This window comes from Protomyctophum parallelum (genome assembly GCF_964188405.1).
Source record: "Protomyctophum parallelum genome assembly, chromosome: 8".
NCBI classification, from domain to species: domain Eukaryota; kingdom Metazoa; phylum Chordata; class Actinopteri; order Myctophiformes; family Myctophidae; genus Protomyctophum; species Protomyctophum parallelum.
The window spans coordinates 46,459,978-46,476,262 of record NC_139703.1 but is presented as its reverse complement, the minus strand read 5'-3'; the positions used below and the strand labels follow the sequence as shown (position 1 = coordinate 46,476,262).

At 43.7% G+C, this 16,285-nt stretch overlaps 1 protein-coding gene across 8 annotated transcripts in view; it reads right to left on the bottom strand.

The window, feature by feature from the left end:
• Positions 1–4,402: 4,402 nt before the first annotated feature.
• Positions 4,403–16,285, bottom strand: part of frmd4ba (FERM domain containing 4Ba) — a 53,010-nt gene continuing 41,127 nt past the window's right edge. For 2 of the 8 annotated variants that reach the window (XR_014569602.1, XR_014569604.1), the window contains exons 12-24: positions 14,798–14,874; positions 14,030–14,168; positions 13,288–13,429; positions 13,030–13,163; positions 12,447–12,563; positions 11,799–12,027; positions 11,480–11,536; positions 11,258–11,393; positions 10,424–10,588; positions 9,401–10,167; positions 8,924–9,047; positions 7,696–8,506; positions 6,467–7,254 (exon numbers count right to left, since the gene is read on the bottom strand). Coding sequence is in view for 5 of the 8 variants with exons in the window: in XM_083770712.1 (XP_083626838.1) it covers position 5,645; positions 8,252–8,506; positions 8,924–9,047; positions 9,401–10,167; positions 10,424–10,588; positions 11,258–11,393; positions 11,480–11,536; positions 11,799–12,027; positions 12,447–12,563; positions 13,030–13,163; positions 13,288–13,429; positions 14,030–14,168; positions 14,798–14,874 (2,343 nt within the window). In the remaining 3 variants the exon portion in view is untranslated. Of the gene's footprint in view, positions 7,255–7,695; positions 8,507–8,923; positions 9,048–9,400; positions 10,168–10,423; positions 10,589–11,257; positions 11,394–11,479; positions 11,537–11,798; positions 12,028–12,446; positions 12,564–13,029; positions 13,164–13,287; positions 13,430–14,029; positions 14,169–14,797; positions 14,875–16,285 lie in introns of all 8 variants that reach the window. The other 6 variants (XR_014569603.1, XM_083770714.1, XM_083770712.1 and 3 more) reach the window with 6 other exon arrangements.

The following is a 16,285-nucleotide window of genomic DNA, read 5'->3' as shown; positions in this document are numbered from 1 at the left end:
GTTGATTCTCAGTCAGGGTGGTGGTCCCCAGGTTGATTCTCAGTCAGGGTGGTGGTCCCCAGGTTGATTCTCAGTCAGGGTGGTGGTCCCCAGGTTGATTCTCAGTCAGGGTGGTGGTCCCCAGGTTGATTCTCAGTCAGGGTGGTGGTCCCTGGTTCATACTCAGTTGAAAACCCCTGGACCAGACCCAAACTTAAAATAATTATGAATTAATCACTTAAGCCCTGTTCCAAAAATAGTGAAAATAGCTGATCTACAAGCTCACTGTGCACTCTGAGCTTGTATATCTGCCATTTTCTGAAATTCTTTAGAAAAATGTTTGTCATTTTTATGGGAACCACTGCATTAGATTAGTGTGTGGAGAGCATGATGATAGACTGGGTTCATCTGCAGGCACTCCCCCGGGCCGTACCTGAGTTTAGCCACTGTCAGCTTTTTGCCTTTCATATTGGAATCCATTTGAAATTGCACATAAACGGAGTGCATCTGGAGTATTCTATTGATGCTGTTATTCACATCTAGGTGGTAGCAGATTGGAGAGGGGGAAAACATTCCTGTCTTCTTGAAAGATGTTCCATTATTGTATATACAAGTGAGTGATGCTGGAACTTTATTATTTTAAACAGATTCTTAAATGGTAGCCTTTTAAAATGGGGATTAATTGAATTCCCAGTGGAAATACGCCCCCCCCCCAGAAATCGGAAGTACAGTATATTGTTTTGGAATGAAGCCTATATTTATGCTGTATGCATGAGAGAGAAAGCGAGATCATCACCTGATGACCTTGACATATTCAGGCGTAAGTGCTCTCTCATTGACACTGGTGTGGAGTTGCAGGGCTTTTCTCTCTGTGCTGCAGAGTGAAGTCTGTGAGGGGTACAGTGTATGCCCTTGTTCTTCCTCCCTCTCTCTCTGCAGCTGTTGTGTTGTTGGCAGGATCCTCACAAAACATGTGTGCGTCTGCTGGGGTGCAGCGCAGCCAACAGTCATGTGCCTGTGGTGCATTCTCCTGAACAGATGTGGGATCCTGGCAAGGACGGATTTCTTTACTGCACCATGTTCAAAAACAAGACTTATCTTCTTGTGCTGTTTTGCGAGAGTATAATTATGCAGTGGCGGACGATATTTCAGTACTGCACTTAAGTAGATTTATTTTGTGAGTATTTTATGATGAACCGTTTAAGCCTTATTTAAAATAATAGTGAAATAGCCGATCTACAAGCTCACAATGGGTCGCAATTAGGGATGTCCCAATAATGTTTTTTGCTCCCGATCCGATTCCGATCGTTTGATTTTGAGCATCTGTCAATACCGATTTTTCCCGATCCGATATTTATATTTTATATATATATATATATATGTTTATGCCATATCACAATAGTAGAATATCTGAAATCACACACAATATCCAGTCTAATATCACGATATGGATATCATTGATAATAGGGATGTCCCGATCACGTTTTTTGGCTCCCAATCCGATCATTTGAAAATGAGGTGATCGGCCCCGATTTCCGATCGTGACAACACTAGTCACAATGTGATGCCTTTTGAGAGATGCATTTTGTAGATCACTATTATTTAAAAACAGCAATGCATTGATATTACAATGAAAATGTACTTCGCAATTTGCACATTTGATACTTAAGTATTTTCCAAAGCATGTACTTCAGTACATTAACTGCAAGTACAAAATTGACAGAGCAAACTTCACTAGTCCACCACCAGATAGTATGTGATGTTAATACCACAGCTATTCCATAGTACTGTACAATGAACACAAAACCATGTTCTTTTTTTGCATATGCTGTTCAGTAAGAACACTGCTCTTCTCGCCACAATATGTGTTATGTCTTTTGAATAACATCTGTATCCTGTTTCCATTGTCTCAATAACGTGTCGGCATGAATTGGAGAGTAATCTAGCGTAATACAACATACAAGTTCTGCTGCTCGCTCAGGCACAGCCTCAGGCGAGCTGCCTGTGTGTGATCCATCGTGCAGACGGCACGCTTGGCCTGCCCGAGAGTGGCTTTGGCGTAGCTAAGCTGGTTAACTACCTTCATCACTCAAACAATCTGTCATTCCGATTCAGGTCTGGTTGCAGGGGCCATAGCCATAGCTGACCATGTAACTTTATTTTATTTATTTATATTTATTCTATTTTATTTTAATTAAGACTCATTTATTTTCTTTGGCTCCAATGTTTGTTTTGTTGTTTTTTATATATGCATATGCTTTTTTGTGATCATGTCGACACTTCTCTCAAAAACATATGTATGTTTTAGATAATGTTATACACTCTTTGAAAACTTCACCTACTGTATATAATGTCATGCCAAAAAAAAGGACACCAGGTTTGAAGTGGTTACTCATGACCCGCAATGACCTCTGCAGTGTATTGCAGGTCTCTGTGGGAGCAATTTGACCAGTTGTGAATACGCCTATATTGCACTTTCATTACTTGGGGGAAGGTTATGCATAATAAAAATGCGGAAGTGCACATAACCTGACAAATAATCAGAAGCATTAGCTCCTATAGATAAAATTGCATGCAGCTGATATCGGGCCCACTAACAAGATCTGACCTGCATTGAGCTAGACAGGAGTCGTAATTGTGTGTGGGTTTGATTACATAATCTGCTCTCAACATTTGGGGTTTGAATTTGGTCTGTACTGTGTGTGTGTGTGTGTGTGGGGGGGGGAGGGGGTTTGCACATAGACACCATTGTTTATGTAGTCGTGTGTCAGCTGGAACAAACCTCCCCCTGATGTCTGTGTGCAGCTGGCGTCCAGCAGAGAAGCAGAGACAGAAAGACAGCTGGATCTTAAACACCGTCCCTTACTCTCCTTACACCCAGTCTAACCTCAATGAGCTGCAGACTCTCCAACAGCACGACCTCCCTGGGGTTCATTCAAGTTAGAGAGCTGCAATCCATAACTACAACCAATCTGTATGTTAGAGTATGGTAATATTAAAAACTGCAGTGGTTGGAGGTGGTCTCCCTGCCCTTCTACTAACATTTATATCAAGTAGGACCAGAGGTATTGGAAATAAGTAAAAGTAAAAGATTTGGCACGTGCAAGGGAAGGGACCCAGGTTTCAATCCAGGGTAGGACATGAAAGTTACGGATAGCAATTTGAAGAAACATGAAGCCTAATTCATATTTCATTTGTACAGCTGTTTACGGCCAATAACTAAAAAAAACTAGGGCTGGAACTAGGCCAGGCTGGTGTTGCCTCTCCAGGTATGTGTCAGTCATGGTGTGCAGCAGTCAGGATACAAGGAAGCTGTGAAAGGAAATCGTTAAATGAGGGGTGGAGGTTCTTCTCCTGAGAGTGTGCGTGCAAAATTTCATGACAATCGATTCAGCAGTCCCCAAGATTAGATATGGACCGACTGAGAAGGGTGACGCATCAAAGTCTTGTCGGTGAGTGACACTGCAATACTACAAGTTATAAATGAGCCATAACACCCTTATTAACTGTTCAAATGTAGGGCAGCCTGCCGTTTACGGTTTACTGCTGCAGGACACAATGTAGGAAACCCTCATGGCTGGTGAAAAATGTGTGTCATCTGGGGAAGGAAGCGAAGTGGTGGGAGTGGGGTCAAAGGTCCCAGGGTCATCTATGGAGGAGTGCAAGCCCAATAGATGTGTACAACAGGCTTGCTTACATGGACACCTATTGAGAGGATTGAGTGCCATAAATGCTAGCTTGTCATTCACAGGGAGGGCAGAAAGAGGTTATTTGGTCAGAGTGGGTGTGTCAGGTTTTAAGGACTGGTTTGGTAGCTTTATGGCTTAAGTAGACAGAGAACCAGCCTGACAACACTGGTGGGAAAGGGCAGCAAAATGCCACAGAACACTTATTTGTTTTGGCTGCAGAAGGTGTTCCTAAAACAGCATTGCAGAGTTAGAAGAGTAGACTAAATAAAATAGCTTTACTTTAAAGTGTGTACATTAAGATAAGGCCCAATGTTGAAACACCCCAGCAGACGTTAATCCTTCTCTGTTCAATACAACCAACATCAACTACTTACACACAATGCAAAGTGTAGATTATAAGTGTAGATTATAGGGCAAGACAAGATAAAAGTTGTTTTTTCCCCCCCGCTTCCAGCCATTACATGTAAAGGGGACTTCAGGTTAATTAACCATTCTTGAAAACCTTTAAGTCGAGAAAAACATTGTACTTTCCTCGCCATTCTACTAATTGAATTGGCTGATGGGGCATTCAATTAATGACCTAGTTAAATGGGGTTGGTTTAAAGCTCATGCTGGGATGAGATTCTTTTCTTCAGCCTAATCAGCCTCTTCCTCATTCTGTATTTCCCTCTCAAATATTTCCTTTCTGTGAATTTGCAATAATAAAATACACATGAAATGCAAATCAAACTGGCTCAAAATGTTTAGATCGTTTTTAATTCAAACAAATGCAATTATACAAATTACTAAGAACCAGCTTAACAAAAATTGATTGTTTGCTATATATTACATGCTTCTTTTTTAAAAACATACATTAAAAAGGCTCCAAAAAGACCAATCTATTTACAATATCAACATGTACAAATAGCTTCATTCTCTTGGGAGAAATTGAGAGCACCGGTCCATGGATACCAGCATGGGATGCTTGTCAAATAAAAGCTGTAATTTACTGTAATGACCAATGAGATGAGGCTTTCGAGTATTAAAATAAAACTGTTGGGTTATATACTTGAGTGGTGTGTTAGAAACTTAGAAAGTAGAGTTTGGCAATTGGCAGTGAGCTGCATTTGAATTAATGTGACTGTGTTAAGGTTGAATATGTCGCAAATTACTTGAATGACAAACGCATAAGAATAGAAAAAGCAGTGCAGTAGTTCCAAACAATACCATGACCGTTTGTCTCAGCAGGTAGCCATCTTTCCACTCAAAGGAGTTCAGTCCTTCATTTTCTTTTTTTAAATAGCGTCCCATCTGTTCTCAACAGGTCCTTCATTGTTACAGTGTTCACACACGAGTATAAGCAGGTTGAGGATGAGTCATACTTTGTTTATCGTGCCTCAGTATCCTGACTTTAGGTACGGTCCTAGAGTCCTTGGTCTTGTGAAGCCAGTGTGTGTTGAGGAGCACCAAATAGAAGATGGCAGGGATAAATGCAGGCGTGCGTGGTCCCCGTTCCCTTTGGCAGTTGCACACAGAGCACGGCAGCTTCTCTCACGTGCAAGCACAGTGCACGCAACACAAATGCCATCACCACACAAACTCGCAATGGCGCAATCTAGAACACGCCAATGCCCTGTGGGGTGGTGGTGGGTGTTAATTCAGAGTGCACCCAATGATCCCAGTTTGGCATCTGCATGTACAGTAAGAGAACTAAAATATAAAAACTTGGTTTCCCTTTATGGGCTTAAGTCCTCAGTTGTACAGTTCTTCCTTGATTCTTTGGATCCTTTTCCAGAAAAACAGGTAAGTGCAGTCTAAGGCACGTTGTCCACATGTTAAATGTTAAAAGTGTAAAAACCACATGGATGGCTGATCGACAACTAAACTATTGTTCCTGGCTTAGCGCTCTCATGCCAACAAATCTGTTCCTCTGGGTCAAAGTCGCTGTTGGTTTGGCTGCTTAAGTGCGAGTCCATTTGGTTCACGTCAATAGAGGATCTGTAATAAACATGTACATGTTAGACCAGTGAACGTGAGCTGATGATTCAATGCAAGCAAAGGAATATAATTGAATGGGAGTCCTTAAGGTCTTTACAAACCAAGTAAATTTTATTTGTCCGAATGTTTTGCACGTCATAAAATCAATAGTTGAGACGTGACAGTTTTCTCTGTTTCAGTCAATATGCTTGTAAGGAGGTTTGGTTGCTCAATGTCCTTGGACAACAGATGTGGAAAAACACATGGAAAATTCAGACTTGATATGCAAAGACCTTTAGAATTATTTAATCCTGGGTTGAAAAAACAGTATTATTTTAACCTTAATGTATTTCTCACAAAAAGGAAGGAAAAAAACCATCAACTTTGCTGCTTCAGGTATTTTAGGCAGGGTTTTGTTAGTCATATTCAGAATGAAAAAATGCTGAGGAGCGGTTAATCTTTCAGACAACAGATCAAACCCAGGATCAAACATATTCTTAAACCCTCCAATCAGAGCAAATGCACACAGACACACACACACACACACACACACACACACTCACAAATCACACAGCAATTAATTCAAACATCAAAACCTTCAGGGGTCACATTTTCTCCCTGACACAGAAATGTCCTCCCACCACCAGTGGACACCGGGAGAAATGAATATTTGTGTAGTTTTTGTTTGTTTTGTTTGTTTGAAGTCCCTGCCACATACAAAAGAATGCATCACCATCACCATCACATCCACGTGGGGGAGTTCAGTGGTTTTGTCTCTCACCCTTTTTCTTTTATGCTGTGCCTTTGATTATGGGGGGAGGAGGGGGTTAATTATCCTGGTCAGTAGCATAGGGCCTATGTCCCACAGGCCCCCCCATCCTATCACCACCGCTCCGCCACTCAAACTCGGGGGGACATCTGTGCATGAGAGGGTCATGGGTCATGGGTGAATGGCAGCACATGGGAGGGGCACTTCTAAGGAGGGCAAGGGAGAGGGGCAAGACAGCAGAGGACACAAGACAAGTCTGAGTGGTGAATGCACACTGTAAAGGCTTAATTTATGCTCTGTCGCACGACCGCATCGTACATCAGAAATTACATTTACAAATTCCAACTGAAAAAAAGTGTTGGCTGTGACATGCATCGACAATTTACAATTTTGGCCTTTAGCAGACGTTCTTATCTAAAGTGACCATTCTACTACTCTGCCACCATAATGTAAGGAATGCCCTGACGTACATCATCCATTAAACGATGCTTCTTTCAAAACTAGCCTGAACAAGCATCTGTAAACTACAAGTAGAGATACATTTTAAATCCTCTTGACATAAAGGGGTCATACACTGCCACTGATTTAGTTTTTTTTCCGTTTTCCCCTTTTCTCCTCTGTAAATATAACTATTTGTATTTGTTGATGACATGTATTAATGTGTTAATAATAATAATAATAATCAGAATATCCCCAGGACCTTTTTGTGTTATCCTTTTAGCCCAAGTGATTTACTGTACCTCCGCGGTGTTTACATTTTTGACTAATAAAGTATTCAATCAATCAAAAGAAAAACTACAAAGTTGGGTGACTCTTAGTCACAACAACAGGGTGACTTCTAAGAACATAATTAAAGGACCACTTCACCACTTTTCAACCTATCTTCATATAATAGGTCCTCACTAATAATCATGATAAAATGGCACGATTATTTTCTACTCAGTCTGTGTCTCATAGGAGGGCTGTGGGCAGTTTAGAAACCGTCTTCCAGTGACATCATCATTAGGCAGATTATTTTTTAAACAAGATTTTTTTACAATTTTTTTTAGATTTTCATTATCGTGAGAACGATGGCTTCCATTTTCACATTGCAACTTTTCAGGACTAGAAAGCCTGCAGTTTTTATTAGCGTGTATTCCCAATCGATGATGTCACTGGAAGACGGTTTCTGAACTTCCCACAGCCCTAATATGAGACACAGACAGAGTAGGAAAAAATTGCGCCATTTTTTCATGATTATTAGTGAGGACTTATTATATGAAGATAGGTTGAAAAGTGGTGAAGTGGTCCTTTAAGTGCTACAAAATAACTAGTATAGCAAGTTGACATCAAACCTATCAGCTGTCTAAATAACAATCATGGCATACTGTATGTGGAGTTTGTGGACAACCACACTGCATACATCTATATCTATGGAATATAAGTAAGCAACATACATCAAATAACATAACTAACTAGTATTCTCCTCTGTAAATATCTCCTCTGTAAATGTAATTATATATATTATTTAATTAGGCAACAAGTATAGATACAAAGACATTATGTGCTGGGTGATGACAGCTTTTTCAGTTATTTTCATCATATGACACTGTCTTGCGACTAAGTATGAATCAAGCCTTAGGAGAAATGTGACCACTGGATGATAACATGGCAGTTGAATGAGGACAGGGCAGCCATGATGGCTAACGGTTGTACAAGCCATGCAGTCGTCTGATCATACACGAGGAACAAACAGGCAAACAGAGCAAAATCCAGAGCTCACGGCTAAAACATCCAACAAGCAGCCTATGAGGTCACTGCGGACACACTGGAAAAAAAGCTCAGACCTCATAGGCTCTGGCTACTGCTGATTACTTACTATGGTGGGCTACCCTTAGCATAGGACACCTTAGTGAGCCTGTGCCCTCTGGAGGCGTGGGGCTGCCCAGGACTGGAGACCACCCGCCTGGCTCGACGGCCAGGGGAGGAGGAAGAGGAGGGGAGGGAAGAGGAGAGGAGGGAGGAGGTGGAGGATGAAGCAGAGGAGGAGGAGCTAGCGGGGAAAAGGGCACAGCGCCTCTGGCCATTGGGGCTGCACCAGGAGCCCTTAAAAAGTTGGGCGACGGTGCCATATCTATAAAAGAGCAGGGCCCAGTGGACAGTTATGGATCGATGAGAGGAGAACCAGTCTTAAGCTCTATGGAGGAACTGAGCATTGCTGCCCAGATCCTATAATCCCTACCCAGGAACTTAGGTAGCCATGCTAAGTAGTTGGAGAATAGACTTGACCCGAGACGCATCCATTCCAAGACTTCAGGAAGATGTTGCAGCAAAGAATGTTGACATTGGCTTACACATACAATATACATTCACATTATAGCCATGTGGAGGGGATAACACAGACAAGGAATAGCTTATATTTTCTGCAGCCATCCTTTTCAGGTAATTAAACAGTAGCACTTAGCTCCGGGGATAAGGAGGATCAAGGAGTAGCTAATTGGATAAAGACATGAATTAGGGCCAAGTTGTTGTGTTTTGTTTTTCTTCTCACCTGTTATGGGTGGTGTGACCGTATTGTGCGTTGTTGTAGGAGTAGGACTGTGGCGCATGAACAGGTATGTCATACTCTGGCATGCCAACACCCATGTGGCCGTGCCAGTTGCCAGCAGAAGAAGCTGTGGACATTGGAGGCAAAAACTAAAATCAGAAAATAATTTTAACAAATAAACAAATGACAGTTTTGAAAAGTAAGATAAATTTTATGAGTGAATACATGAATGGACCATTCTAATATACTGTAAAAGTCTAAAAACACAGCTGTAGATAATCAGACTGGATATGTTTGATGTAGGTGGACCAGTTAGCATGCATCAACAGTAGTCAACAGTATTGTCAATGCTTGTTAAATGGTATACCAGTAAAGCTGCAGCTGTGTTTACCCTGCTACAACACGTCTGTGAAAAGAGTCCATTATCAGGACTAAACAATTGCCTCTAACTTCTATGGTGTAAAAGAATGGTGAGCTAACCTGGTGCGTAGGCCATGGTTCTACTGTTGTGGCTGTAAGCTGAAGGCATGGTCTGATAGCCAAGGCTCTGCTGGGAGCCTCTGTCATATTCATAGTCGTACGCTGGCTGCTTTTGTACCGTGTTGCGTTGGTACCAGCCTCTCAAATGCTCGGCCACCAAAGCCTTCTGAATGTTCTTGGTCACATGCTCATTGCTGCGGGGCACTGGACGGTTCCTGGGCGGCCGCAACGTAGCATACGGGTTCTGCGACATGCTGTCTAGCTCGTCGTTGCCGTAGCGGCTATACGTGTCCTGCCCACGATAGGTGGCTGTGGTCGGGTGGTAGGACGGGTTGACGCTGTAGTGTCCCTCCATCTCGTTGTCGTAGGTGTAGGCACCGTTGGTGTATGCTGGCTCAGGCTCCACGTAGGCAGGGTAGCCTGTCACGTAGTAGGCCGTGGTGGTGGGCCGTGGCCGTGGCTGGTAGTTGTAGCAATGAGTGTCCGGCTGGGCGAGGTTGGGCATGCTGCCCGCGTTGGCGTAGACGTCCTTCCTGTGGCGGCCGCGGGCTCTGCGTCGATAGGCGTGGTGATTGCCAGGGGCGTTGTACTCCACGCTGGACTGGCTGGTGTAGGAGGAGCCATCGTCCAGCACCTCTGTGCTGTTGCTACGTCGTGCTGGAGACATGGCGAAGGGCGGAGCCGGGGGCTCACTCTCCGTCACGAACTGAGACTGGGACTCCAGGCTGCCGCTTCTCTGTCGGAAATGCTGTGCTCCGTCCTCCGACCTGAAGGAGAGTGTGTTATTATATTATCAATTTATCATACATTGATACACACTACCAAAAACAACACTCGTATAACAATGAGAAGTCGTCAGCGTTTAGCTGTGTAAATTGTGTGTCAGTGACACACAGGGTTTTTTTTAACAGCATGCTGGCTCACTATTTGGCTCACAGGTGTCTGTGATGAGGCTGAGATGTTCACTCATCAAAGCGTATGTGAATGGGCATGCAAGGAGAGGTTGATCTGGAACACCTGTACCTGAGCTGGGTGCTGCTGTAGGCGTTGCGGGTGAGGAGGGGGGTGGGGGGCATGCTGCGGGTGTCACGGGGCTGTCTAGAGGACGACTTGTATGGGCTGCCGTGACTCGACAGGGCGTCGCGGTGATTGTAGTGCAGTGATTCCTGGATTTGACCGTAATTTAATCTGGAAAAGATTAAATTATTTTAGATAAGAACAATGCTTTCAAAACGTTTTCTGCTTCTTACAGGGAAGAGCTCTCCATCAAGATAAACACTGCTTGTCCTTGCCCGCTCTCAAAACAAAACATGAAGAACAAATATAAACCACAGTTTTCCTACATCATAGCCTTTTTACTCATCACATTCACCTGGATGATTGTCATTTCATAGCTCATTGATCTTTCTTTTCATGGACCGGCAAACAAATATCATTACAGTAACAGACAGTGTCTGAATGAAATGAGTACGAATAACTGGCTCTCCTCTCTGGGCAACACATCATCCATATCATTTAGTAGTCATCCAGCAGATTTAAACTCTCCACCACCACTTTCCCGTTTCCCCTCCTCCTCCACTCTGCTTGGGATTGTTGTCTGCTCCTTAGCAGGCAGTGACATGCTCAACTCCTGTCTATTTTTAAAGCCACGACGCGTTTGGGCTGATAAGAGAAAGGCTGGCAGGGAAGCAGAAGAGAGAGAACGAAGGAGGAGGTGGAGACCAGCAAGAATGTTTCCCTGGTTCTAATCTACAGGTCCATACTAGCTGCTCTCAGGGCCCCAAGAAAAACAAAAACGCTATGGTATAAGAAGACACGTCCTGTTGTGCGTCAGTGCCCACAGCTGCTGCTGTCTACCTGCTGTCTGAGAGCTGGTCATTGGCAGAGGCTCGTCTCTCCTGATGGTAATGGATGTCCAGTGTGTTTGCATGGTGCGGCCTGGGGGAGTACTCGATCGATCGTGAACGAAGCCGCTGGGAGCCGATCTCATCATCTGAGGTGGGCAGAAAATGCGGTTAATATCCGAATATCCAGTGTTAATGTGAAAGGAGGAAACACATTGTTCTCAACAGCACTCACCATCATCCAGGTTGAGGCTGTCAGACAGTGAGCTGAGCTCTGCAGGGTTTATGTCATCTAATAACATGAGGAGAGAGAGAAGGGTGTTCAGAGATGACTACTGATGTTTCCCTAAAAAGGGACATCATGCATTTAATCAATTTCCACCAGATAACAATCAAAGTCCCGAGGTGTTCTGCTTTTGACTTTCAACCCGGCACAGACAAAGTGCTGCAGGGGAATCAGGCTTTGATTCCTTTTATAAGCTCAGTGCAGCATAAAGCATGTTATCTTGGTGTCTGTCTGTGATGTTTGTGTACTGATAAGACACCTGGTGTACCTGCTATGATCAGTGAGGCTCTCTGCGTAGGTTTCCTTCCCTTCTTGATCCTGTAGGCGTTGATCTCCGTCTCCATCTCCTGCAGCTTCCTCATGGCATCCAGGCAGTTGCTCCTCCTCTTCTTCTTGACCGTCTTACACAGGTCACCCTCGCTAGCGAGCTTCATGGCTGCTTCCACGATCTTCTGCTGCAGGGCGAAACGGCTCTCCAGGTTCCTGAGGTGGGGGTCCTGAAGGGAAAGGTACAGAACAAACATCAATTAATGGGGAATTTCCCAGCAATGGAAGCAGTAGCTGGGCCATGAAAGTATTTTGAACAGCCATTTCAGGGACAACTAGAAACTACATTTTGAGTATACTGTATACCCAATATAATTGACATGGATTATGCAATGCAACGGTTTTTGGGACAGTTGTGTTGTGTTGTGAACTACACACACGAACAGAGATTTTGTGCATCTATAGTAGGATGACTTGTTTCAGGTCTGCCTTAGATCAGGCTATAAATGTAAGCTTCAATATACATGTAGCCTAAAATTCATGTTCACTGGACACATTCTTTCCCAAAAAAGGTAACAAATGTAAATGAACTGATAATAGATTCAGGTCAATAATAGATTGTGGATACATTTGCTGTAGTCATACTAACCGCATCATATGGGAAAAGATCATCCAACTTGAAGGCTGTACCCATGCGACGTCGGATTTGGGGGGCTTTTTCACCTGTAGCCAGGGGGTATTCCTTGGGCAACCGGCCTGTGAGTTCCTGGACATGTGACAAAGACGAATTGGAATGAGAAAATGACACACATAGTCATAGGACACATTCATTATCAACACCCTGAGCGGCATAAACAGAGTTCTCCGTCCTATCAAATAGTAACGCCCAGCGCTCAGGACGGAGATTAATAAAAGGACTGAGTTATTGATATCAAAACCGATCGCATCAATTCCACAGGCTAGGAGCGTCTGTTGGGCAACATGTTCCCCCCCATCATCGCGGTCCTGTCGCTAGTCACGTTAGAATTAATCATACCTCCCGTTGTTGTCGATTGCCTCGGGGGTGTTTTGGCTACATCTAGCTACTTCAGCTACAACCGGGATAGCGCCTGGTGCGTCGCTAAATGTGCTCTGTTGCTGCAAATCACTGGGCGCTCTGATTTAATGGTCCTAAATACCCTCGGGCGTTCGAGGTGGTTAAGTGAAGAAACCATTCCAACACAAACACTCACCGCTTCTCTCAAGCAAATCTTCTTCAACTCCTCCAGTTTCTGAGACAGATTATCTTGAAGATCCTGCTCTTTCTTCTTTAGGTCAGCAATCTTCTCTTTCTTCTGCTCCTCGCTGACCTCGGTCTCGGCAGAACCTGCAAGAGCCGTGGAGCTTATTAACATTGAATTAAAGCGATAAATCATCTCTCCCATCAGTGTGATGTGAAGCAGAACAGAACAGTAGCTGTTAGGGAGATGGATCATTAACTCTTCACACACCAGCTGAAATGAGGCTCCCGTTGCTGGCCATGATGATTTGGTCTTTGCTGTTGATGCTGGACAGTTTACTGATCCGCGGTGCACCAATTTCGGAGAGGTCCATGGCGATGTCTCCTGAACTCCTGGTTGTTGTAATCTTTGACTGCAAGGAAGAAGGAGGTGAGTGGGGGCAAGCAGGAGAGGGACAGGGAGAGGAATTTGTCAGTATTTCATCTTAATGATGGTGCAGTGCGTAGTGGCGGCTACATTTGCATGCTTGGGAATCCAATCCTCATCAATCAGTCCCGGCACTATTCCTGAACAGTAACACTGACACACCATCTGCCTCCGAGAGAAACAGGCTGAATATCCTCATTCGACGGCAGCCCCCCAAACATTCACTCATCATCATACAGACACCACTCATACCCTACCCTATAATGGCCCTGATGCTCTGCAAATATGGACCATAAATACAATACCTTCACAGCATTCTGACACTAAGTTGCGAACAATTTTCTTGGAAAATGATTTAGAACCCAATTTCTGGTACTTGCTGATGAACGAATCACAAGGACATAGCTGAGCAGAGGTCTAGCCATGTTGGGTAATGCATTAAGCCATCTCCAGGGATGAGCCAAATGTACTATAAATGTAGATAGAACGGAAAGATATTGTCTGGGGAGCTTTGATAAGAAGAGATGATTAGACCCCATGGCAAGGCAAGGAGCGGAGAGGAGCAGAAGAGAAGAGGAGCACTTACTTTGCTCTGCTTCCTGTCCAGGTAGAACTGGTGCTGACTGATTGCCATCCCCCAGATGGTTTTAATCAGAGAGTGGCTGGCATACCATGTGTGGATGACCTGCCCCGACTGCCCGAAAGTACGCTTGGTCACTGTCCTTCTGAGAAACATACAAACAAGCATGCAAATAAAGCCTCTGCGATATATTATTTGTGCCTCTGCAAGGTATTATTTGTACTGCAGCATGAAGCAATTCTTTTTTTAGAGGCAGCAACAACAAAAACAACCAAGTCAATACCTTCATAAAACAACTTGGGAATTACTGTAATTTAAAAAAACAATATGAAATCTTTAAAAGCCACGAGCCAGGTATTAGAAAACCACTCTATAATTAAACCATCAACCCAATTATACAAGTGGCTGATTCTGTAACACAATACAATGATGAGGAAGGGGGAAGCAGCGTAAAAGGCGTCTTTAGTTTGGATCAGTGGACCGTAATTACAGCTTAGGTGGCTCGTAGCACCATATAAAACCTGTGTGAACGGTGTAAAGAAGCCCTTGGAATGCTGCAGTGGTGCTCTTAACAGCAGGAAGACAAGTTACGGCCATTAACATGGTACTCTACATGGGCAGCGGGCTTCAGACACCTTTCAAGCAGGCCAAGGTGTATGATAAGGACATCTAGGCTATAGCTAGAAAACAGTGGTTAAAATAGAAAGTGCCTCATGAGCAGGGGCCAGCCTATTAGGGGAGTAGTTAGTTAAATTAAGTAGTATGCGTTCTGACCTTTGTGGGTCGTTCACTTCCACTGCGAATTTCTTCTCTCGGAAATACAAATTCTCCAGCTGCTTCCAGTGAAACAACTGTAGAGAGAGGAACACATTGGGGAAGAGGACAGTGAGGACACATCATTGAGTACAAAAGAAACCATGCAAGAAACCACACTCAATTTGAATATGGGCCTCTATTGAAATGGGGTTTCATAGACAGACACAGATGCAAAAACAAACATTAATAATATATCCAGTTTTTCAGAGGTGGTTTCCCGCACGGCGTGCAGCCGTGCACGTTTCTCCATAATAACAATGTAGGCATTTAGCAGTGCAATTCAGAGTAAAGGAGTGACAAAGTAAATACAGGCACTTGGGCAAAAATGTAGTGCTTCAAATAATCTAGGACAACTGGACAACAGATGAATCTCAAACCAACATCTGTAAAAGAGCAGTCCAACACAGCAGTCTGCCTCTGTCTTTCTGCACAGATTTCTAAACAAAGTTCAACTTAAAAGTTGCACTTGAAACATTTGCACAGTACAACACACAACATGGACAGGGACATAACAATAACCAAACTAGCTGTGGGCCCTGCCATCATGTGCAGTCGACTGGACAGTCAGGTGTAAGATCGGTCTAACAGAGGATCAATTATGATGCTGCTGCAACAGCAAAGAGTAAAGTCTGGCAAGCTTCTCATTTCACTGTGCCCTGGAGCAAGAGCGCTGAAAACAGGACAAGGAGTTTTCTAAGTCAGGGTGAAACATCTGCTCCAGGGAACCAGTGCTGGCTGTTCAGAGCAGTTTGCTTGTAAATATAACTTCCAATGGGTTCTCTTATATTGTTCAGGGTAAACCTACTATTTCACTAAGAAATGCACAGTTACATGTATCATTTTATCATGTTAACAAACTAGTTGGCAGTTGGCACACACCTTGTTTCCACAGTACATGGCTAACACATTTGTAGAACATACCCTCTATATCTGAAACTGGAGTGGACACAAACCACACAACACTGTCCTGACTACATACAAGGGAACAAATGCCGATTTTTAAATAATAATATTAATAATAATAATAAATACATTTATAAAACAATCTCTGGTATCATTGTCAGGTATAATAAGTGTACAAAATGGTGGGGCTTACCGGGAGGGGGGGGTGGGAGTTTTGTTTCTGTCCCTAGTGAATTCTCTAGGTTTTGTATTGAATCCTCTAGTTTGAGTTTCCCACAGGGCTAGAGCTTCCTCGAACAATACTCTCTCTTGTCTGATCTCAGGAGAGCCATGTAGGTGTCGCAAGAGTTTCAGCTGAGCTGGCCCCGCCCCCTTTTAACGCCCCTCCTCCTCCCTGTGACATCACATACACCTCACACCACGCTGGCAGGCAGCTTACTATGCTTCGCGCTGTTCCGCACAGAACGAGGTCCACCCTGTGGTCACATGAATTCTCTTTAGCACACTCACCGTCCTCTCACACTCACTGTCTGTCTCTCACAC